The 24,257-nt window shown below is 45.7% G+C and overlaps 1 protein-coding gene across 3 annotated transcripts in view; it reads right to left on the bottom strand.

Moving 5' to 3' along the window:
* Nucleotides 1-23,764, bottom strand: part of Elovl6 (ELOVL fatty acid elongase 6) — a 92,352-nt gene extending 68,588 nt beyond the window's left edge. Inside the window, exons 1-2 of one of the 3 annotated variants that reach the window (XM_042701846.1) lie at nt 23,744-23,764; nt 23,029-23,149 (exon numbers count right to left, since the gene is read on the bottom strand). In XM_042701846.1, the coding sequence (XP_042557780.1) occupies nt 23,029-23,117 (89 nt within the window). In that variant the 5' untranslated portion in view covers nt 23,118-23,149; nt 23,744-23,764. Of the gene's footprint in view, nt 1-23,028; nt 23,152-23,320; nt 23,500-23,743 lie in introns of those variants that run through there. The other 2 variants (XM_042701844.1, XM_042701843.1) reach the window with 2 other exon arrangements.
* Between the last annotated feature and the right edge of the window lie 493 nt (nt 23,765-24,257).

The raw sequence follows: 24,257 nt of genomic DNA, 5'->3' as shown, positions 1-24,257 counted from the left end.
CATCTGCCTTTTGGGTGCTTAACTGGAGTCTCAAACTTTCCTGCTCCTGTTAGCTTCGAAATGCAATCAATCCTCAGATCTCAGCTTCCTAAGTAGCTAGAATGACAGGTGTGAGCCACTGGTGCCCAGTTAAGGATGGCTGGATTTTTAAGCAGATTGTTTATACTCTGGTTTTGTTGCCTGGCAACAAAATATAGCATGAAATTTTTTAAAGCATCCACATTGAAAGCACAAAAGTTTTCCAAAAAGAAAAGGAAAAATGTTTCCTATGGTCATCCATGGATTGATATTCTAAAAACAGCAAGCTAGGTGTTGGTAGCACACCTATTATCCTACCTACTCGAGAGGCTCAGATCTGAGGATCACAGCTCTGAGTCCGACCACACAGACAAATCTGTGAGATGTTACACTCACAGTTCAAAGCTAGCGTAGGCAGGAAACTCAAGGAGACTCTTACCTCCAATTACCCAACAAAAAGCTAGAAGTAGGCCCGCCACCAGTGGCTCACACCTTTAATCCTAACTACTCAGGAGGCTCAGATCTGAGGCTGTGGCTCAAGTGATAGACTGCTCACCTTGAGCTGAAGAGCTCAGGGACAGTGCCAAGCCCAGAGTTCAAGCCCCAGGACCAACCAAAAAAAGCCATTAGTGGAGCCATGGCTTAAGTGGCACAGAGCTAACTTTGAGGGGGGAAAAAAAACAACTAAGAAACAGAGCCCAGGCCTTGAGTTCACGCCTCAGTACCAATGTCACTTAAAAAATTAAAAAGGCAAGCAAGTAAAGAAACCCATGTGTTTTGGCCTGATCCTTCTCAAGCAGCTAGGAAGATGTTTATAGAGTTCAAATCCTAATATCACCAAAAAAGGGAAGGAAGAAAGGAAGGAAGGGAGGGAGGGAGGGAGGGAAGGAGGGAGGGAGGGAAGGGAAGGAGAGAAGGGAATACAAATGATCTACAATCCAGCTAGGCACCAGTGGCTCAGGCCTGTAATCCTAGCTACTCAGGAGAGTGAGAGCTGAAGATCACTATTCAAAGCCAGCCTAGGAAAGAAAGTGTATGAGACTCTTATCTCCAAAAAGCCAGAAGTGGAACTGGCTCAAGTAGTACAGCACTAGCTTGGAGTACAAGAACCTCAGAGACAGTGCCCAGATCCCAAGTTCAAGCCTTAGGACTGGCACCAAAAAAAATAAAGATCAACAATTCATAATTCCTAATTTGTTCAAGTGCAATCACAAGAGACTTCACCAAAAATCCACTGATATCAAAAGAGAGCCAAGCAGCACAAATTGCCTAGCATGGTGATTCATACCTGTAATCACAGCACTAGGGAGGAAGAGACAGAAAGATTATGAGTTCAAGGCCAGCATGATCTCCATAGCTAGTCCTTGTCTCAAATAGGAACACACACACACACACACACAGAGCATAATTTGAAGAGTGAGGGCTCTCTAACATTTAGAAACCTGGAAAGATATTATGGAGATGAATTGCATTGAGTTGGGCTTTGTGAGTAAAATAGGGAAAGGGCAACTATTGCAGATGAGGTTCTAGCAATTCCGTTTGCCAGGGCCATAAAACTACTCAGCAAAAGGGGCAGCTAGCTACCTAGGACTAAGAGGGTGAACTGAGGGCATACCACAATAACTTATCCTATCAAGTCTGGAAAGTACGAATCAATATAATAGGATCTAGCAGGAACGCAGCCTCTGTGGGAAGGGTTGGGACACAGCATTTTCTGACTGCTTTACATGACCTTACATTTATTGTTGCCTGAGTCAGGCTGGAAGCCAGGTAAGACTACAGTGGCTGCTGACAGACAGGGCAGTAACACTCCTTTATGGAGAGGTTATAAACATTCTGGACATTTGGTACGTCACCAACACTTTTTAATTAGTGCAATTCTTACCATATCCCGATTTGATTACTGCACGCTATCTACTCTTAAAAATGGAAAGCCAATAAAGTCAATGACAATCTCAAGTTCACCCAGCAATTAAATGTCAAGGGGAGATACTCTGGGTCAGAATACCCAGGTCTGGAACTCAAACCTGGATCCACCACTTCCCTATTGACAAGTTCAAAGAGAGAAAAGACAGGTCACGATTGTCTTGGGAATGGAAACACTATGTGGTTGGCAGGAGACTTGTGTGTGAGTCACTCACTGAGTACCTTCACAACAGCTCAGTCTCTCAGGTCTGCCATGATATGTATAAAGACCTGGGCAAGCAAGCAGCCGGTAGGCAGCCAGGTGGGCAGGCAGGTGGCCAGCATGCAATGGAAGGATTGCTTATATACAATGCTGTATATGGCTCTTGGGCGCATGCGGTCTTTATGAGCCACCTGAAGTGTAGCAAACACATAAGCTGGGAGGGCAGGTTTGTTTGGCTTTTATTTTGCACAAAGAGACTTGGCTTCTGACTAACTGGACAAGCAGAAAAGCCTGCATGCTTGACATATGCAAACAGCCGTAAGATCTGGATGGCATTCCCCCCCCACGATCCATTTCATGATGGATAAATAATGTGGCCCACGTGTGATAAAAATAACACCAGGAAATCTGCCTTGGGGGCAAAGATCAGGTTATGCCATAGGCCCCAGCAATGAAGCAATCATCGATTCAAATAAATCCTAAATATTATTGGAGGTTATGGAAGAAGGCATTTCTGCTATTGTGATTCCTGTCTGTCAAACTTACTCTGACTTTCAGGCTTCGGGTCTAGAAACAGGTACCCAACTTTATTACCCACAATCACCTGGGTAAACCTTGATCAAACCATGCTAATTCTCCTCTCTAATATTCATCCAACTCCTACCACTTGCTTTTGTTTTTCAATACTGAGGTTTAAATTCGAGCGGTGTATGGCTACTAGGCAAAGATTGTACTTTCTAATCCTTTTTGCTTTAGTTGTTTTTTCAGGTGGAGTCTCATTGTTTTTGCTTGGGCCAGCCTTAAGACTGAAACCTTCCTATCTCCACCCACTGAGTAGCTGTGATTCCAGGTGTGAGCCGCCACATCAAGCCCAAATCCTGAAATTTGTAGCACTGCATATCACAGTGGGTGGGGAATGAGCTAGGATAATCCAGGGCATAGAGACATAAGCAGGTTGCCCGTCAGCTGAGCTGTCTGTCACCCATGTGGCCCTGAGGTACACTGGGGTTCTGGTCTCAGGATCTGGGCAGCTTTAGATCTCAACCACATATTCCCTGGGGACAAAGATGAGTTAATCACCTCTTTGAGATTCCAGTCACCTTTAACTATAAAATAAGGATGACAATGCCATCCTTGTCAGAATCATCAGGAGGCTTTATGAAACAAGGTATGTGAAAAATCATCAGGTTCACACTTGTTTTTGATAAACAAATCATGCATCCAAGCACTGGGAAAGAATCCAAGACCAGTTGCCAAAGACAACTTTCTGTCTGAACCTTATGACCATCCATGGAAGGTGGGAGGCAGGAGAGGGAAAGGTCTTCTCCAAGCAAGATGACCCACTGGAGTCCTGAAATAGTTCAACTTGTGATCCGGTGTCCGGCACACCTGGCCTTCTTCGCAGGCAGTGACAGGGCTCCAGGGCTCCTGGAACAAGTTAGCAACGCAAGCGCAGCTCAATGCTGAGCATGGTAAGTTGTAGCCTGCTATCAAGTGAGTTCTTGGAAGAAGGACTTGTGTTTAGGCCACCGCCAAGTCAGTCCGTGACTAGAGTGACCTTTGACTTGAAGAATGTCTGTCACGTCTCCCCCAAAGCATGCTGCAAATCTTTGTCTAAACCCTTGGCTTGCTGTCCCTGGCTTACTACATCAAAAAAAAGTGTTTGGCTCCCTAATCTCAGCATGGTTAGCTATCATGGCTACTGCCAATCTGCCATTCTTCCTTACCCCTCCCTGCCAATTTTTTTTTAATCCAACTAGAAGCTCTTAACATCAACATTTGTGTGTGTGTGTGTGTGTGTGTGTGTGTGTGTGTGTGTGTGTGTACTGGGGCTAGAACTCAGGGCCTGGGCACTGACCCTGAGCGTTTATGCTCAAGGCTAGCACTGTACCACTTGAGCCAGAAGTTAACTGGAAATGAAAGTCTCAGAGACTTTCTTGCTCAGGCTGGCTTTGAATTGTGATCCTTAGATGGGCCTCCTGAGTAGCCAGGATTACAGGCACGCGATACCAGCTCCAGGCTACATTTGCTGTTTTATTTAAGTCTAAGGAGAAAGGCAGAATTTGGAGCCAGTGTACACATGAGTGCATACATTGGGCAATCCCTTCCAATCCTGTCCTGCGTGGAGTAACCCTACATATTTGGGTGGGAACCACCAAAGGCTCTCCATGTGCCTGGCTCTGAGAGGAAGCAATTTCACCCAAGGACTTTATTTACCTGCCTATCCACCTCTGACCTGCTTCTCCACCCACACAGCAGATTGCTAGGTGTGAGTCGGGGAGGCAGAGAAGGAACAAGCAGAGACATGAGCACTGGGCCACGAGCAGCATGCTGCCACAAACCTGCTCTGGGTGCCAGTCCCCAGAGGGTGGGTGACAAATGTCCCAAGTTCTGAGGAATGCCCCTCGGGCATCCACATCTGGTATACTTGCGAAGACTCCAAACCACCACAGGAGACTTTACCAGATCTACTGAGATGAGATTCTCATCTGATTCCTTGACCTGCAAGAGTTACAGGGACTTCAAGTACTGCCATCTTCCTTCCTTCTTTCCTGTCCTTTCTTCCTTTCCTTCCTTCCTTCCTTCCTTCCTTTCCTTCCTTCCTTTCTCAAGCATCACTGTCTCCTCCTTTGTTTTTTCCCTACCATCCCTGTCCTCCCACCCCACACACATACTTTCTTTCTTCGTTTTGTTGTTGGTTGTAGAACTTGAACTCAGGGCCTGAGTGCTATCCCTGAGTTTTTGCACTCAAGAGTTGTGTCTTACCACTTTGAGCCACAACTCCATTTCTGGTTTTCGGGTGGTTAATTGGAGATAAGGGTCTCATGGACTTTCCTGCCCAGACTGGCTTCAAACCAAGATTCTCAGATCTCAGCCTTCTGAGTAGCTAGGATTACAGGCGTGAGCCACAGATGCCTAGCTTAGTATATTCTGTATTCTATAGAGCCCATGGCACCCAGCCATTGGCTGGTCTCAGCTAAAACTCCTTCTGAACGGTAAGAACTTCCCTGATGAACTGGTCCTTACGCTAGATAGTTTAACAAAATAAATAAGAGAAAGAATTCAGTGTAGAGGCAGACCTCTGCTGTTCCCCCAGCCCTCTGGATGCTAAGTCAGGAGGATTGCAAGTTCGAGGACAGCTTGGGCTACAAAGGAAGAAGACATCTCCAGAAAACTTTAGAAATGAATAAAATATAAAAAGAAAACTAGCAATTAGCATGACCTCTAACACAAAATTTTTAAAAGACTTAAAATGTTAGGATGAAAATTAATGGTTGGAGTGAACATAAATCAAAAGTAGTGTGCACCAGCCAGGTGCCAATAGTTCACACCTATAATCTTAGCTACTCAGGAGAATGAGATCTGAGGAAAAGTGGTTCAAAGCCAGCCTGGGCAGGAAAGTCCTCGTGAGACTCTAATCACCAATTAACCACTCAAGAACCTTGAAGTGGTGCTGTGGTTCAAGGGGTAGAGCGCTAGCCCAAGCCCTGAGTTCAAGCCACACAACTGATGGGAAAAAAAAAAAAAGAGTAGTTTGCACCAGATGCCCTGGTAGCCTATGCTTATAATTACAGTAACTTGGAGGCCTGCCTTCAGGAGGTGGTGTGAGGCCAGACCAGAAAAATCTCCAAAATAGAGTTAACTCCAAAGCTGGGCTAATTGCCTAGCTCAAGTGGAAGAGCACCATCCCGGCAAGCTGGGCAAGCCTGATGCCCCTGAATTCAAACCTGGTACTAGCCAAAAGCTAAAAAAAAATTTTTTTAAAGCTATTAATAACTGGAAGTGATGGATAATCTGGCCTACAAATAATGAAAACATAATTTATGGGGATTAGTCAGGGAGGACTGTTCCACTGTATATCTTCTAGTTATTGCATATTAACAAGACATACAGAATTGTAGAGCCCACATCCCCTTGGTTATATCCACCTATTGGCTACTATTTCCTGTAGTCCACTGTGAAAGGTGAAAGAAACTCAGTTCACCAGCTTCAGAGTCCCTGGTCCTCGTCCCTCCAGCTCCAAGGATGTGGCAGCATCTGGGTCCAGGTGCCACAAGATCCCTGAGACAATTACCCTATTCCTGTTGTCTCTAGGGACAGGTTTATGGTTTAATCTTTTACCTTTATTAGATTTAATGACTGTGGTCCCAGGGGAAACTTTGGCCAACCTGATACATTCCTCAGGCCATGTAGAAAGAAGCCCATGTACCCATGGGAATTCGAATGCATTGTGGAGCAGCAAGGAGTCCATGAAATGTCTAGTCCATGGTGAACTCACAGATCCAAGGCCAAGGTTCCTATTCGTTCACCACTTTGAAAAACCATGGAGGTCTTTTTTACTTTGATTCATATAGTTTCCCATAGTGTTATCTGTGTTATCTATGACTACAAATTTTCTTTTCTTCCTAATTTACTTATTTAGTGTGCTAGCCCTGAGGCTTGAACTCAAGGCCTGAGTGCTCTCCCTTAGCTTTTGTGCTCAAGGTTTGTACTCTACTGTGAATGCAAATTTTAAGCAGGCTTGGGACTGCCTAAAATCTTCATAGGAAGATTTTAAGCCCCCAGTTCTAGCACTGGGGACAGAAAAGCTCAAGGTTAGACTCCACATTTACTGGACTTCAAAATAAGCCCAGTCATTAATGAAGATTTATTCCGTTTTAATTAACACAAGATAACACGTTACACGGCATTAAATTTGAAGTCCATTTTCCAAATGCATTACACTGAAATACTTGTGTGAGAAAATTCTAGTTGAAGATTTTTAAAAGTCAAATATACAAGTGTACAGCCTCTCCTCTGCTTTCTGCATGGTGTCTTCCCAGAGGCTTACTCTAAAAAGAACACTTCAATCAAGCTTAGTAAATTATAATTTTTATATTCCGAGTAAGCACACGGCTTAACTTGCATAAATTTCTCATTCTTTATTTTGGGTAGATAATTTAAAAAAAAACACTTTTACATAAATTTCTATAATAAGAAAATATGCCCGTTAGAAAGTTATGTGAGAAAGCTGGTACTGGTGGCTCACATCTATACTTAGAAGGCTAAGATCTGGACCATTGTGGTTTGAAGCCAGCCCAAGCAGAAATGTTTATAAAACTCCGCCTCCAATTAACCAGACAGATGCTAGCCTAGAGATACCGTTCAAGAGGTAAAGAACTAGTCATGATCAAAATCGCCAAAGGAGCATGAGGTCCTGATTTTAAGTCCTAGTACTAACACACACACACACACACACACACACACACACACACACACACACACACACACACACACATGAAACAAAGGAAGGAAGAAAGAAAAGAAAATTCATGAGGTCCTGATTTTAAGTCCTAGTACTAACACACACACACACACACACACACACACACACACACACACACACACGAAACAAAGGAAGGAAGAAAGAAAAGAAAATTCACAATTCATGTGCAGAGAAATAATGTGCTTTTTCTCCTGGTACTACAAAGTCATAAATGTTCAGCAGACTAAATTTCTTAGCAGAAAAATTATCTTGTGACAAAACAGCATTTCAATGCTCATATAGCTAAACATTAATCATCCTAATTTAGCTGGCATACAAAGTACTACCATATTAATTATGCTTAATACTAATTCTCCATAGCATTTATTTTTCTGTAAATAATAAACCTATACTAAGATGATATCATTTTTACATATGTAGCATATTTTTGGCATCCAGAAATAGCACTTGTCTATATCTTAAGAATGGAATATTGTCTAAATTTTTAAGGGTTGAACCCAGATTATTTCTTTTATCAGCTATAGAGATTTCTAAAAACTATACACCATACAATGTCCATTATTGGTGGCTCATAGCTGTAACCCTAGCAACTCAGGAGGCTGAGATCTGAAGCTCATGGTTTGAAGGCAGTCTGGGTAGGGAAGGTTGTGAGACTCTTATCTCCAATTAATCACCCAAAAGCTGGAAGTAGAATTGTGGCTTAAATGGTAGAGCAACCAGCCTTAAGCAAAAACATTGAGGGACAGCACCTAGGCCCTGAGTTCAAGCCTTAGTACTACTTTCCCCTCCTGTTCCTCCTCCCAAATACAATATTTGAACATTCTCCTGTAACTTCCTCCTATTTTGAACTAGTCAATGGATAGGAAAAGAACAGTATGGAAACCAAGTACTAGATTTAGCCAAGCTCCTAAAGCCTGGATAACTTGGTCAATGACAGGGTAACTAAAATGTAAAACAAAACAAAAGAACAGTACCAACAAGCCTATTTATTACCTGTGTCCTTCGAGTCAGTCCTTCCTATCTCTAAGGAAAAGTCATGGAGAAGAGTCAAAACCATGGCTAGCTGTCCTACAAACAGTCCTGGACTCTCACCCACATTAGACACCTCCATTCTCTGAATCTGCGCAGCCTAAACCTCCCTGGCCTAGACCTTACAGCTTCTCTAAAGTCTCACCTTGTTTCCCAGGCTTTTCTACAGGAGATGTCTATATTAACGATATACTCTCCAGGTATGTAGCAGCATCTAGGCCCAGGTGCCACAAGATCCCTGAGCCAATTACCCTATTCCTGCCTTCTCTAGGGACAAGTTTATGGTTTAATCTTTTACCTTTATTAGATTAGATGACTTTGGTCCCTGGGGAAACTTTGACTCATCTGATACATTCCTCAGGCCATAAAGAAAAGTTCCAACTATGAAGTGCAGTTCATGTCCCTTATCACTAAACAAATTAATAATAATCAAATGGTGTAGTCTATTACTGGAGAAAGGAAAGTACGTTTAAGGTTATAGCATCAGAATGAGCCATCTTTCATCTGGAAGAGCATTCATAACAGCAAATAAGTGCAAAGCCAAGGTTTTCATATACTCACTGCCTTTACATTTAATTGTATTGATCACTGTTATGTTAATCCTAGCATTCATTATTTTTCTTACTGGTTCTGGAACTTGAGCTCTGGGCTTGGGTGCTGTCCCTGAGTTTCACTGCTCAAGGATAGTGCTCTACTACTTGAGCCCAGGTCCATATACAGCTTTTCTGGTACTCAATTGGAGATAGAATCTCATGTACTTTCATGCCTGGGCTAGCTCAATCCTCAAGATCTCAGCCTTCTGAGTAGCTAGGATTACAGGCATGTGCCACTGGTGCTTGGCTGAAAAAAAAAATTTATGTCACATTTTCTGATTGGAATAGATCATTTGGTTACTCAGAAGGCTAATGGTCCCTAAAACTTAGCAGGAGCTCACTTAAAATTTAGTTGTGAGCCGAGCGCCAGTGGCTCATGACTGTAATCCTAGCTACTCAAGAGGCTGAGATCTGAGGATCGCGGTTCAAAGCGTGAGACTCTCATCTCCAATAAACCACTCAGAAAACCAGAAGTGGCGCTGTGGCTCAAGTGGTAGAGCACTAGCCTTGAGCTGAAGAACTGAGAAACAGCGCCCAGGCCCAGAGTTCAAGCCCTATGACCAACTTTCCCCCACCAAAAAAAAATTTAGTAGTGTTAAATGAATGTCTCTTCTTCTTTTTTTTTTTTTTTGTCGGTCGTGGGGCTTGAACTCTGGGGCCTGGGCGCTGTCCCTCAGCTCTTCAGCTCAAGGCGAGCGCTCTACCACTTGAGCTACAGCGCCACTTCCAATGTCTCTTCTTAAAACAAGAGAATAAAATAAGCTGAGCTTTTTGCTTTGTTTGACAGTACTTGCATTTGAACTCAAGAGCCTTCACCTGCTGGATAGGCAGGTGCTCTACTCTTGAGCCATTCTCCAGACCTATTTTGCATTAGTTATTTTTCAGGTAGGGCTTCACTGCTACATGACCCCATGTTCAGCTTACTGACTGGGATTGGGGCCTCTCAAACTCTTTACTGAGGCTAAACAGTGATCTTCCCTCTGCCTCTTGAGAAGCTGGGTCACCATGTCATGGAAGATAAATATTTTTAAGGTATTAGTCTTCCATGATTCAACTAAGGAGTAAGATGCAGGGGATAATGCAGTCAGCTTAATTTAAACATGAAGGAGAAAGGCTGAGCGACAGAGGTCAGCCAAGCAGGTGTTTGGAGGGTTTTGCAACCCTTTCCAACACAGTCTGGATCTATCTGTTCCATTATCAGTGGGAAACCACTGAGAGTTCCCCACCACACAACTGGGTCTAAGATAATGGGGAAGGAAGAGAGATGAGAAAAGGAGTGGAGAAGACCAAAAGGTAGGTTGGAAGGAAGCCAGAGCTGGAAACATGGGAACTAAACACCAGATGACCCAAGACCTGGGTTTTGAATTCGAGGTAGGAGAGGAGAGTGGTAAGTGTTTTAGTCTGGGTGCTCTATTACATCCCAGTGGCTGGGTGAATGACACAATGGAGCAGAGCAGCTGAAGAAGAGGAGTTTTATTTGTGCCACAGACAGTCCCCAAAGAAAGTGGGGTCGCTGGCTCCCGGTCACTGAGGTCTCTCTCTCTGCATCTGCTACGTCTGACCCTTTGAGTCAGGACATGCACATGCGGACCCAAGGGGAAAAGGAACACCAGGTGAGTCCGCCTATGGAAGTGGGTGAAGGATGACAAAGAGAATGTCCTTCCTTCTCCAATATTAACCTAACTACGAAGAATCAGAGAAGAGCCAGGTAGTAACAAACCCCGTGCAGTCACACAGGATGTCACAATCACAGCACAGATGCAAAACAGTCTTTCTGAAAATACTGATGTGAGAACAGTAATTACACACCAGTTTTAAAGCCAAGACATCCATGGACGGCTCACTGCTATAATTCCAGTACTTAAGAGACTAAGTACTTAAAAGACTAAGGTCACAAGTGGTACAACAACAACTCTATCTATCTATCTATCTATCTATCTACCTACCTACCTATAAGTGAACAGAAACTTCATTAAGAAACAAACCAGCTGGGCACTGATGGCTCCCACCTATAATCCTAGCTACTTAGGAGCTGCAATCTGAGAATTGGAAGTTCAAAGCTTAGACTGGGTAGTAAAGGCCATGAGATTCTCATGTCCAATTAACCATCAAAAAACAACAACAAAAACCAGAAGTAGAACTGTGGCTTCAAAATGTGCACAGTAAACCTGGACCACACTTTTTTTTTAATTAAGTTTTTTATTGTGTAAATGCTGTAAGGAGGGGTTACAGTTACATGAGCCAGGTAATGACTACATTTCTTACTGGACCACACTTTTGATAAAACCATCTATACTAACAGTGTGTTTTCTTGCTAAGACCTTTCCAAGTGGATTATGGATTGCTTCCAGGCAGAGTTGAACACCTACAACTTCTTAGTTGAAGACCTACAACTTCTTAAGTCTGTCAGGGGTAAGCCACTCCACAAGCCCTCTTCCCACCTTTGCATAGCTGGCTGGAGCCTGTGGTTTCCTTGGAAATCTAACTGACTCCACAAAGCCTTCCTGCTTTCTCTCTTCATCCCTTAGTGAAACTGCAGATGACAATAATGGAACAAAAATACATGTGCTTCCAAGTGGCCAAGGCTCACACCTATACTTGTAACTACTCAGGAGACTGAGATCTGAGGATTGCGGTTCAAAGCCAGTCCAGGCAGAAAAGTCCATGAGACTCTGTTGTTCAATTAACCACCAAAACCAAAACCAAATCCAAACCCAAACCAAATAGAACTATGGCTCAAGTAATAAAGCACTAGCCTTGAACAAAAAAGTGCAGTGCCTACTCCCTGAATTCAAGTCCCAGCACCAACACACACACACACACACACACACACTTGCTGGGCTCTGTTTTAAAAGGCTTCAGATACAATATCTGATTTAATCCGCACAAACCTGCTAAGGTAGACTGGCTGACTTCATTATCACCTTCATCTCTCATAAGATGGGCTATTATAACTATCTCCAATTTGGAGATGAGAGAGCTGAAGCAGAGGGAGGCTAATTAACCTAAAACATCCCTCAGCTCCTTGGAGGTAGATGGAAGACCTGAACCCAGTCATACTAGCTCCACAGCCAATGGGCTGAACCAACACTCCCAAACCTATGTGAACATTCACTGTAACACCTGCAAAAGCCCGGGGAAGAAATGAATGCAAGAGATAGCCAAGTCCGAAACTTAGCAGGTTGGCTGTCAAAAGAACAGATTCCCTTTTTATCTGCACTGGGCAGGCTGAGTCCAGCATGGGTGTTCGTTCCTGCTCATTCTGCCCCTCACCACTTCCTCCTCGGGCTACAGAGTTAAACCTTATCTATTAAGAGATAAGACTACTGTTTCAATCAAGTTTGTTCAAAGTACATTTCTGTTCCACATACTAGTTGCCAAATTTGCTCCCAATTTAGAAATCAGGGGCTGGGAAGGTGGCTCAGTGGTAGAGCACTTGCCTTGCACGCCTGAGGCCCTGGGTTCGATTCCTCAGCACCACATAAGCAGGGGGAAAAAAAGCTGGAAGTGGCGCTGTGGCTCAAGTGGTAGAGCGCTAGCCTTGAGCTGAAGAGCTGAGGGACAGCGCCCAGGCCCAGAGTTCAGGCCCCACGACCAGGCCCCCTCCCCCAATTTAGAAATCAGCCCTTTGTGCTTTTAGCTATTCTTCTCAGTAAGATCTCACATTCTCCCCTGGGGATCTCCTTGGACCAAGTTCTTCTTATATACACCTCAAATAGCTGAGATTACAGGCACACCCCACTATGCTTGGCTTTCAAGATTACTTTGTTGCCATTTTTCTTTTCTTTTTGTCTCCTTTGGTCATTTGTCTATCTTTGGGAGGGTAAAGGGGGAGTGCAGAAATGGAGGGAGAAAGGGTAAAAAATGCTAACTGTGTCACTGGACACTGTTGAAAGTGAACTATACACCTTGTGGGGGGTGGGGCTGCAGGAGTTTGAGGGAAAGGGTGACATTGTCCAAAAAGAAATGTCCCCTTTATCTGACTTATGTAACCGTGTAACCCCTCTGTACATCACCTTTAAAATAACAATAAAAAATGTAAGTATTTTAACACGTGATCATTTTCAGCGAGAAGGATGTGACTACTTCCTTCTTAATCAGAATGTAAATTGGCTCAACTTTTGTAGACATCCACTTACCTGTAGCTATCAAATACATTTCAAAGAGGATATTGGTGTGGCATGGTCACATACATGGTGGGAGGGAAGACCAACTGGAACAAAATTTCAATGAGATCTAACCCTCCCCCTCCTCTCAACTGACAAGCTGCTTGTAAACAGGGACGTGAAGACAAGAATGTGGTCCCAGGTTGATCCCAGGCAAAAATGTGCAACTTTAGTCAAAAACTAACTAAATTAGAGGAGATGGAGCCTGGCTCAAGGGACAACATGGCTGCTTAGCATGCATGGGTCCTGAGTTCAAACTCCAGCATGCTATGGGGGAAGAAATCTTTTTCTGAAAATTATAATTTGTATTTATCAAAAGGAAACCCTCGGGTCACTGAAAAGATTAATACATCCGGATTTTCACTAGAGGCTGAGGGTATAGGGCAGCAACAGATTGCTTGCCAACCCTGCAAAATGAGTCCACCAAGGAGGAAAAAACAAAGGCACCTGACGTTGTTGTTATGTAATGAACGACAGGACTTTTCCACTTAAAACTATGGAAACAGGTCTGCAGGAAATAAGGATGAAAGGGATTTTCTTTCCTACACCTTTGTATTTCATTTCTTTTTCCTATAAATAAATAGCTTTCACTTTTAGAAAATCAAGAAGAGAATTTAAAAAGAAAAAAAAACAAAAAACAAAATACAAAGCACTGTTTCAGCCTTAATGCTGTGGGTGCTAACCTCTCAGAAGAGGGAAGATTTCCAGTCTGCACAGGGGTTTTGTCAAGTGAGTGGCAGCCGGCAGAGCCTAGGAAATCCTACTCAAGGGAGGAAAGCCAAGCTGCAGGCAGTGCCAGGTGGAAACTCAAACTCCCAGAGTCTAGACCCACGCTGAGTGTGTGAAATTACCCACAGAGAAGCAGGTGGAAAGCTTACTACAAGCCAAAGCTTAAGAAGATATGCCCCGAATTCAAATCTGTGTCATGGTTCCTCCTTTAGGGAAAACTGAATTACGAGTTTGATAATCAACTTTCTGAAACTAGAAGTATGAAGCCACACTCAACAAGTGATATTCAGAAAGCAGTGAGATTCTTCCTGATTGCTTACTCCAGTTTGTACCACGCTTCCGTGCGTTTGGTGACAATTCTAAGAGACAAATACAAGACCACTGACTTTTATAAAAACCACAGAGATGGGTGCTGGGAAGGTGGCTCAGTGCTTGCCTTGCATGCATGAGGCCCTGGGTTTGATTCCTCAGCACCACATAAGCAGAAAAAGGCCAAAGTGGCAATGTGGCTCAAGTGGTAGAGTGCTACCCCTGAGCTGAAGAGCTGAGGGACAGCGCCCAGGCCCTGAGTTCAGGCCCCACAACTGACAAAAAAAAAAGATGTTGTCATGGCAGTCAAGATTTTCAAGGGCATTGTTTCATTAAATGAATATTTATGAACAGGGATGATTGGGGCTTGTGTGACACTCATCTATCCAAGCCTTCTGAAGGCCTAAAGACCGTATCTTCTTGTCTGTCCCTAGAAGCAAGTCCCTCAGAGCCTGTTTTCTGCTGTGTAAAGATAATATAGTAAGAGTGGTCATGGGGATTAAAACTGTTCGATGCTTAAAAATGGATGCTTGCAGTCAGTGAGTAGCTAGACCAATACTATTACTACTGAAGAGACTCTACACAGATCCAAGTTCTTTGTACCTACGACTCATAAAGTTGAAAGGAAGCTGTACAGATTGCTATTTACAATATTTTTTTTCTTGTAAAACACCTTTTATTGAGCTTCCTACCCTCTCATTACAATGCTAGTTCCTCTCTTAAATGTACACAGCACCCACAGACTATGATCGAAGTCACGTTGTTTGTTTTTTTTTTTTTTCAAAAAAACATCTTTTAATCAGATGTCTCCCTCTTCCCCCAAGCCTCCAACCCAAGATCATGAAATTCTCAACTTCAAAGCACTGGACTCAAAGCACTGGATTTCCACAAAGTGCTTCTCCTGTGGAGTTAGCTGTACTACTTTAAGGTGAGTGAGCCTCACATTATTTAAGTTCACCATATAGAAAGAGCTAAGCAACTTGGCGTATAAAGACAAGAAAAAGTTGAGGATCTCAGTGATTACTAACCATATCAAAGGGATTTTAAATTTTAGCAATAATTGGGGTAAATCTAAGTGTTAAATGCTCATTTTCTGTAGCTTTAAAATACCTGTTTAAATCATAATATTTAGGGTTTTTTTCACCATGGACAATTTTTTTGGACTTATTTTGTGCTGAATTTTAGACATCTGGTTAGCTCAACAAAATAGCCTCGTCTTAGCAAGAAGCAGATAAATTACCTTTCATATGTATCAGTTTTCATATATTTCAAGTCACTTAATATGTATTATGAGCACATGCAAACCATACACTCATATATGTGATATAGGCTTATCTTTTGTGTGCGTGTGCGCATACTGGGTCTAGGGCTTGAACTCGGGGCCTGGGAGCCATACATACTTTAGTCTTTTTTACTCAAAGCTGGCACTCTACCATTTAATTCACAGCTCCACTTCCAGCTTTTTGTGGAGTAATTGGAGATGAGTCTCAGACTTTCCTGCCTGAACTGGCTTTGAACCTTGATCCTAAGATCTGAGTCTCCTAGGTAGCTAGGATTATAGGAATAAGCCACTGACACCTGTCTGATCTAGGTATAAATTGTACTCTAACAAAGATAGCCTCCAGAATTTTTAAGGAAAGATTCTCAACACTGTCCATGAAAAGTTAATAGTACCATGAAAATGTTATAATGGCCAGGCGCTGGTGGCTCATGCCTGTAATCCTAGCAACTTAGGAGGCTGAGATCTGAGGATTGCGGTTCAAAGCCAGCCCTGGCAGGAAAGTCCATGAGACTTTATCTCCAATAAACCACTAGAAAACTGGAAGTGGCGCTGTGGCTCAAGCCGTAGAGCGCTCGCCTTGAGCTGAAGAGCACAGGGACAGCGCCCAGGCCCAGAGTTCAAGCCCCACAACACCCCCCCCCCAAAAAGAAAATGAAACCCGCAATTTTGCACAATTAATATGGGAAATATAAAAACTTATTAAGAAGAAAAACTTTTAAAAAGTCAATTCAGAATCTCAAAACTTGCTTCTAGGATAGCTGTTAGTGTATTAAGGACTGAACTAAAATATCTCAAATTTACCTAGGAAGGAGTTATTTCACATAAAATATGATCACACCCATATATAAAATTCATTATGTCAGTGAAAAACATGCAATATGAAAGCTTGAAGATGACTGAATAAAAGTATGAGAAAGCCATGCATGAGTCACTATCTAGCAAAACTACTTCCCTCCAGCATGTCCAATTTATCTAATTTATTTCATTGTATAGGATACCACAGAGCCTGTCACTCAATCCACGAGCAACAAATAACCTCAAAGCTAAAAATCTAAAGTCCTCACTACGGAAATAAATCATGATAAGTACACACATGAACTAAGAGACTTGCATGGTCCCATTCTTTGGGGTAATTCTTGCACAACAAACTTGCAAAATTATGTAGTGCTTATCCTCAAGCAATACTCTTTTACAATTGAGGTATACATATTAACATCAATTAGTTGCATCAGCATATTACATATGCCTACAGTGTACCTGGATCAGACTTACCCCTCTCGCTCTCCCTCCTCCCTTCGCTCCCTTCCCTAACCAATCTCAACAAACTCCACAGGTACATAAAGTATTTCAATCACATTCACCCTCCCTTCCCACAGCAGCTGTTTTACATTCCTATCATTCATTTTTAAGTGTATGTTAATTGTTCCAAGGGGTCTCACCGTGGTATCTCACGTTCATGTCAAGTACTTTAACCCTTTGCTCATTCTCTTTCTCCACCCTCCCTACCCTTTATTATTGAACAGCGCTCAAGTCATCAGGAAATATCTTTTTTTTTCAATGGGTCATGGGGTTTGAACTCTTGGGCGCTGTCCCTCAGCTCTTCAGCTCAAGGGGAGTGCTCTACCCCTTGAGCCACAGCGCCACTTCTGGTTTTCTGATGGTTAATTGGAAATAAGAGTCTCATGGACTTTCCTGCCTGGGCTAGCTTTGAACTTCAATCCTCAGATCTCAGCCTCCTGAGTAGTTAGGATTACAGGCATGAGCCACTGGCACCTAGCTAGGCAATACTGGTTGTATTTAAGGGTTAATCTATCTGTAAACGGAATTACTGGAGGTTAAATACAATTAGAGATGCTGTTTTATATTCTTCTCTGAACAACTATGCCAATAGTTCACATTTGCCCCTACTGTATACAAGAATTTGGATAAAGAAATGAAGTTTAAGACTGAACATTACACTAAAGCCAAAGGATGTTTTCACTCATTTCCCGGGCTCATCAACAGGAATAAGACATCTGGTAGAGGTAGCTTTCCTAAGTCAAGGCCTGAGCTTGTCTAACAAAAGAAAACACAGGGCTGGGAAGGTGGCTCAGTGGTAGAGCACTTGCCTTGCATGCATGAGGCCCTGGGTTCGATTCCTCAGCACCACATAAGCAAAAAGAAAAAAGCCGGAAGTGGCACTATGACTCAAGTGGTAGAGCACTAGCCTTGAGCTGAAGAGCTGAGGGACAGCACCCAGGCCCAGAGTTCAGGCCCCACAACCGGACCCAAAAAAAAAAAGTAGGTAAACACCAGAAAACCAGAAGTAGTGCTGTGGTTCACCTGGTAGAGCACTACTAGCCTTCGGCTGAAGAACTCCGGGATAGTGCCCAGGCCCAGAGTTCAAAACCCACAGCCGACAAAAAAAAAAAAGAAAGAAAGTAGGTATAGTAACTCTTGGCTATGGAGTGGACTGATTGGAGGAGCTAAATTCTAATGTGTAACTTGAAAGTTTTGGAGTCATCAACATAAAAGCAACCAGCAAAAAGAAAATTAAGTTCCAAAGGGAAAAATGCTTATTCATCATCATCATCATCATCATCATATGGCGACTGATGCAAAAATGTAGCTGGATGGTGAATTGCAAACTAATTTTCATTAAGCTGGTATATGTTGTTGGGAATCCTAAATAAGAATAACATGAATCTACACTTAGGATTTTTCAATCCTAAACTCAGTAATATGCGTTGTAACACTCTAAAATAAGAGGCCCACATAGACCATGAGCTTACCAATAGACAGGGAACTCAAATCCTATCTGCTGTAATACTAATAATGAGTACTTTTGCTTCTTCTGTACCACCTCAGTGACTCCCTAGAATGGATTTACCCATTCACATACATGCGAGCAGAATTAAGGGAGCAAAGCAAAACAATTCTCAGTACAGGAAAAACAAAAGCCGAATGCTAGGCTTCATTTCAAAAGGTCTGTCAACCTTATTTATGTCTTTATGTGTTCATACTGGTTAAGCATGTTTATTTTCATCTTCTTTAATAATTAAACATTGAACACCATGTTATTTTCTAAAACTCCCATAGAAGTGTATAAAGAGGCACGACTTCTTTCAGTCTTTTTGTTTTGTTTTTTTAAATTAGGTCAACATAAACTGGTGAGTAGAAAGGTTTCTTCCACTGGGATAGTATTTGAATTTTTTAAATTCCTGTTTTATAATCCTATAATCCAGAATACAAAACAAAAAACAAAAAAAAAGAAAAGAAAAGCAAAAAGCCTTCTGACCACCACTCCAGGAGAAAGGGGGAGGGGAGGGGTGGGTCAGAAAAACATGCAAAGTATTGAAAGGCTGGATGGGGTGGGGGGGATGCCAGCAGAGGGGGAGGGCTTCAAGAGGTGCTAGGCAAGCCCTCTGGTGACATCACCTCACATACATAATGTTACAGCAGTCAGCACAGGCCTCCTGCTTTCCTATTGGTGAACATCATGTCAGCCGACATCAGAAGATAATCATCATTGGCCAGACAATTACAACCAGAGCAGCTAGCATGCAGTGTAGTTAGCACAAACCTGGCTGCGTGCTGAGAAGATACAGCTACAGCCCTGCTCCTTCTCAGTCAATGAATTTAATGTCACCTTACTAATCACAAGGTGTTTTCCTCCCTTGCTGGCTGTACTTACAAAATTAAATCAGCTTAGAGAAAATAACAGGAAAAGGCCACACATCTCATAAAAGAACAGAATGTCTCTATTTTCAAGCTGTAATCATCACAAGGGCTTTTCAGTGTGAATTTGGAACTAAAAGGGAAAAAAAAGGTTCCTTGGAGCTAAAAGCAGGCATCTCCCCCCCAGCCTTACCCCCCCCCCCCACACCTCCCATAAGAAACTCTAGCCAGATTTTACACAGTATTATTTTTAACTGGGCATATACTTTCAAGAGAACCATTGGATGGTGCTCTAAGAGAACATACTTACTCATTTACATTTCAGTTCTAATCTATTATAGGAAACAATTTCCTATAAAAGTAAAAAAAAATAATATTTATGCCCTATCTAGGCCAGTGTCAGGTTAAACATTAAAGCAGCAATAACTCTATAACCATGTCTAAGTTCCAGCTCTTTAGTTTATGCAAACTCACTCCCTGAGTACGTTTATCTAAGGCATGTTTAACAAACTCATCTTGTTTTAACGGGCTCTTTAACACGATCTGATGCTAGCTTAGCGCAACTGCATACTAGCAAAGCTTACCGACTGTCTTAGCAATTCTCCAAGAGACCTTGTACCAAACTCATTCTTAAAGAGACACATTGTCAATTCCCCAAATTTTAACCATTGTTTGGGGCTAGGTCTATGAGTTGTTTAGTTTTTCTTAAAGAATAGCTATAAATAAATTCTGAAGAAACAGAGCAGATCGAAGCCTTATTAGTGATTTTCCTCTAGAAAACTATTTTAAGAGAGTAAGTGGGGGGAGGTGACCGTCAGCGTAGATATTTTGTGGTTCCACCATCCCAACTCTAGGCTTCGATTATGTATTTACCTTGCTCCTGTTAACCAAGAAAATGAAAAAGATTCATTTTCTCATCTACCTGGTTCAAGACATGGAGGGTGGTAAGGCTCTTTGGAAGGTGAGGAGAGTTCTTATAAGCGGGGCTGCCAGCATTTATTGGAAGAAACTAAGACAAGCTTCGAAATCAGAAGATAGGGAGCAGTGTGGTGTGTAATCCAAGAACAGAGTCAACAGGAAGCAGAAGGCAGGGAGGAATAAGACACCCAACAGTATGAATTAGAAGGCAAGGTCTGAGTATTTACAGGTTATCACTGGCCTTAAAGGCGGCACCATTCCCCGGGAGTTATTGGACAGTAAGCACCTTCTCATTATTAGCCAGGTACAAAACACTCTGCTAGCTGCTTCGCCAAACCCAGAATGGAATGCAGCCCGGAGCCTGTCTCCAGGGCGCTGCCATTCTGCTGGGGTGGGTGAGAGGGAGGGACACAGACCCAGAAGTAAATTTCCATGCAAATAAATAAAAAGAGTAAGGAAAAGATCCTGGGGGAAGAAAGGTAGAGGAAAACAGCGAGGAAGAAAAAGTGGTCAGAGGTTCACAAGCAGAAGTTGGAGATTGGTGTGATTGCCCCCCCCTCCCCCACCCCTCAATCTCCTGAGGGCCAGAACCTGTCTGGCTCAGGGAACTTCGTAAGTGAATGGATCCAAGGGCCGGAGATGGTTTAAGGGGCCGGCAGAGGAAGTATACACCTAGAGAAAAGGCGACAAATAGCTAACTAAGTGGGAGTGCCAAAGGGGGTGGGGGCTGGCAACGGATAGTAAATTCCATCAGCCAGCCAAAGCGCGGCAGAAAGGGACGCAGCCAGGTGAGAGACACGACCGAAAATGCACAGCACCTGGGCTCCCCGAGGGGGGGGATGGGGGGGAAGTGTGTAGAGAGAGAGGGTGTGACCAGCCTGGAGCCAGAACGCAGCCTCCAGCGGTGCGCGAGCCGGGGCCGTCGCGCGCCCCGGGCCTTCAGCGCCACCCCCTCCGCGGGAGGAGGAAGTGCAGGGACTGGAGGATCCCGGAGGGGCCGGGCGTCCGAAAAGCCCAGGTCTTCCCCCAGCAGATCCTCAACCCCCCTCGCTCCTCCCCACCCCCCCCCCCACACCCCCGATCAGACCGAGTCTTGGAGCCTGGCAAGTACCTAAGTGCATTCCCGGCTCAATCCCGGGGACCTCGGCCTCTCAGGCTCCGGAGGGCCCGCATGGGAACCCAGCCCTGCACCCCCACGTGCCTGCCCACACTTCCCGGTCCTTTCCAGAGGATCGAGCCCGTCCTCTAAGGCTCCGGCGCCGTCTACACGCAGCCATCGGGGGTCCCCAGGCCGGCCGCGGCCACCAACCACACCGCCGACCTTGCCAACCCGCGGCGTCCGCCACCCCGCTGGAGCCCCGGCCTGGACAGCCGGATCCGCACATGCCTGCCGGGGCGGGAGGAGGCGGTGGCCGCCAGCCGCACCTCGCGAGGCGGGCCGGGGCGACTCTAGGAAGCGGAGGGCCGTGGACGAGAGGAAGTTGAACCCCCTTCACCAACCCGCCCCACCCCCCCTGGCCCCGGACTCGCCAGTCTCAGGTTTCCCATTGATGGAAGGAGAGGGAAGGGCTGGGCGTGTGTGCGCGCGCGCGCGCTCGCGGCGCCAAAGCTCCCCGCGCCCTGACGCCCCTCACCCCCATCTAGGAGGCCATCGGCTAGTTGGCCTGGCCCCGGAAACCGTAGGGGCTAGCACTTTTACAGATAGCTTACAGAGACCAGGCTAAGAGGTGGAGGAGAAACGAGGAGGAAAAGCCAGGCGCGCACACCCTCCCCCGGTCAGTGTGGCAAGGTGACACCGGATCCCCTCCCACCCGGGGATTTTCTACACGATCGGCGCAGGGATCACTGTCAACAAAGATGGGGCTCCCCCCCTCCTCCCCTACTACGACCCAAAACTTCTGAGACAGAGACCTCCCCTCCCCTAGGCCCCCTACCCCCTCCCAAGGACTCTGCAGACCGAGGGGCGTCTAAGCCACGCGCCCGAACGCCAATCAGCAGCTTGGCTCTGAATTCGAAGGGAGTGTGTCCAAAAGGCGTTTCCGTACAACAGAAACTTCATCATGGCGTGGCTTTCGCTCGCTCGGGTTCATTCATTTGTACTACACCGCTCATTGTCCCGTCCCCCCCCCCTCCTCCTCCCCGCCTCCCTTCCACTCCCCGAGGTCTCCATTGAAACCGGAAAAGAAATCCGGCAGCCACCGGAGACCCGGGGTGGGTGGGGGTGGGGGGAGCCGCAGGGCAGGGAGGGGGGGACCGGGGAGGGAGGGGGGAGTCCCCTGGAAACCTGGCATCCGCCCTGGGAGTGGCAGTCAAGAGCCGGGGCCGAGAAGTGGGCGAGCGCCAAGGAGAAAGGAAGGACGCCAGGGATGGGGAGACAGCGCGGACCGGTGCGCGGTGGCAGGGACAGGGTTACAGGGAGCCGGGGATCGGGTCCTCCCTCCACCGCCTCGCACACCCTGGTGTTGGGGGGGGGTAGAGACCAAGCCCACCAATCCCCCCCCAAATAAGCCCGCAAATAATCGCGAGTTCAGCCAGCCGCGGTCGCACCGTTCGGGTGTGTGGACTGCGGCTGTGTCTCCCACCTTGGGCGAGCAGACATCTCTCGCCCAAGCGCACATATATGTTCTATGTTATATAAGCTATATGAAGAGAAAATAAGACGCCAGGGTGCCCGCGGCTGGCACCCAGGAACACCCCCACCCGGGACCGTGCGCTTCCTGCAAACCTGAAGACCCCCCCCCAATAAAAATCAACCCTTCCCCAAGAACTCTGCCAGGGGCTGGTTCGGACCAGCCACTTCCATTCACACACGCCTCTGCCAGGGGAAGGACCGACATGAATGCATTCCGAGGTTGGGGAGGGGGGCCGTGGGAGGGAGGGAACGCGCACCCCAGAGCGGGGTGTCACCCACACGCGAACCCCCATCACCTTACCAGTTTTCCTGCATCCATTGGATGGCTTCATTCACGTTGAACTGCTTTTCGAATTCGTATTCTTGTAAAGTCAACACTGACATGTTCATTGGGGCTGATCTTCGGAGTCGATGCGTGCTCTCTAACACAGAATAAAACCATCCGTAAAGGCTGGGTTTCCAGGGCTCGCTCTCCTGGCTGCTTCCCGACTCCCCTTACTACCCCACCCCCATGGAAGGTCCCCCCTCCCTCTCCCCTCCTCCCCATCGAGCCCCCTCCACCCGACCCCCGCCGTCCGCCTCTCTTCCCCAACCTCTCCTCAGCTACATCCAGGGTTGTTGAGCATTGCCTGAGCCTCGGCTCCTAGCTCCTCGCTCGCTCGCTCGCTTGCTCTCCCGGGCTCGCCTCCTCCCCGCGTCCGCATCCACCGGAGGAGGAAATGAATGCCTTGCGGTCTTAGTGCCCGCAACGTTTGTCCACCACGCTTTTTTACGCGTCTACGGGGAAATCTCCTCCCCCTCGTGCGATCGGGAAAAATTAACCCTTTGCTAGGGCTGAGACCTCTCCCCGCCTCCAGGGAGGGGGCAGTTTTGTTTATACCAAGGTGGTGGCCGAATGGGGGAAGGGGGGCAGGGCATCGAGAGGAAGGAAGTGGCCTGGAGGTCTTCCTCCTGCCCACACCCCTCTTCCTCACCCACCCCCACACTCCCACAGATTAAAAACACCCCATCCCCACCTCCTGGGCCGCCTGGCCCAGCCTCTGAATGAAGTTTCACCCTGGCTGCTGCTAAGCTCTGAGGCTCAGCTCAGACGCGTGGACCTGGTTGCTTTGGGCGAGTAAACAATTGGGAAATAGTAAAACCTGCCAGCTCGCTCTCTCACTCTCCTCCTCCGGCCAGAGAACGCCAGGCACCTATGCGTTGAGAAGGGCACGCTCTGCCCACCCACCACCACCTCCCTCCCCGAACCCAAATCCTATCCCCACCCCCGTGCGCACACCCAGGAATTCTGGCTTCGGAGCACGTTGAAGGATGGGTGGGGGTACTGAGTTCTTGGATCACGTGCCGATGGAGGGGGGGGGGGGGATGCTGAGGATAAGGGCGGTGGAAAGTCAGGACCAAGCTGGGGGCGGGAAGTAGAATAAAGGGCAGGGTTAGGCACCCTAGAGGGTTTGGGCAGCCAGAAGGGGAAGGGGGAGTAATTAACGACCAGAAACAAAGGAGCCAAGGAACTTAGCAAAAAGAACTGGA

This window comes from Dipodomys spectabilis, unplaced genomic scaffold (genome assembly GCF_019054845.1).
Source record: "Dipodomys spectabilis isolate Male_0828 unplaced genomic scaffold, ASM1905484v1 ptg000297l, whole genome shotgun sequence".
Taxonomy (NCBI): Eukaryota; Metazoa; Chordata; class Mammalia; order Rodentia; family Heteromyidae; genus Dipodomys; species Dipodomys spectabilis.
The sequence above is the reverse complement of the archived record's forward strand: the minus strand, read 5'-3'. Positions and strand labels throughout refer to the sequence as shown.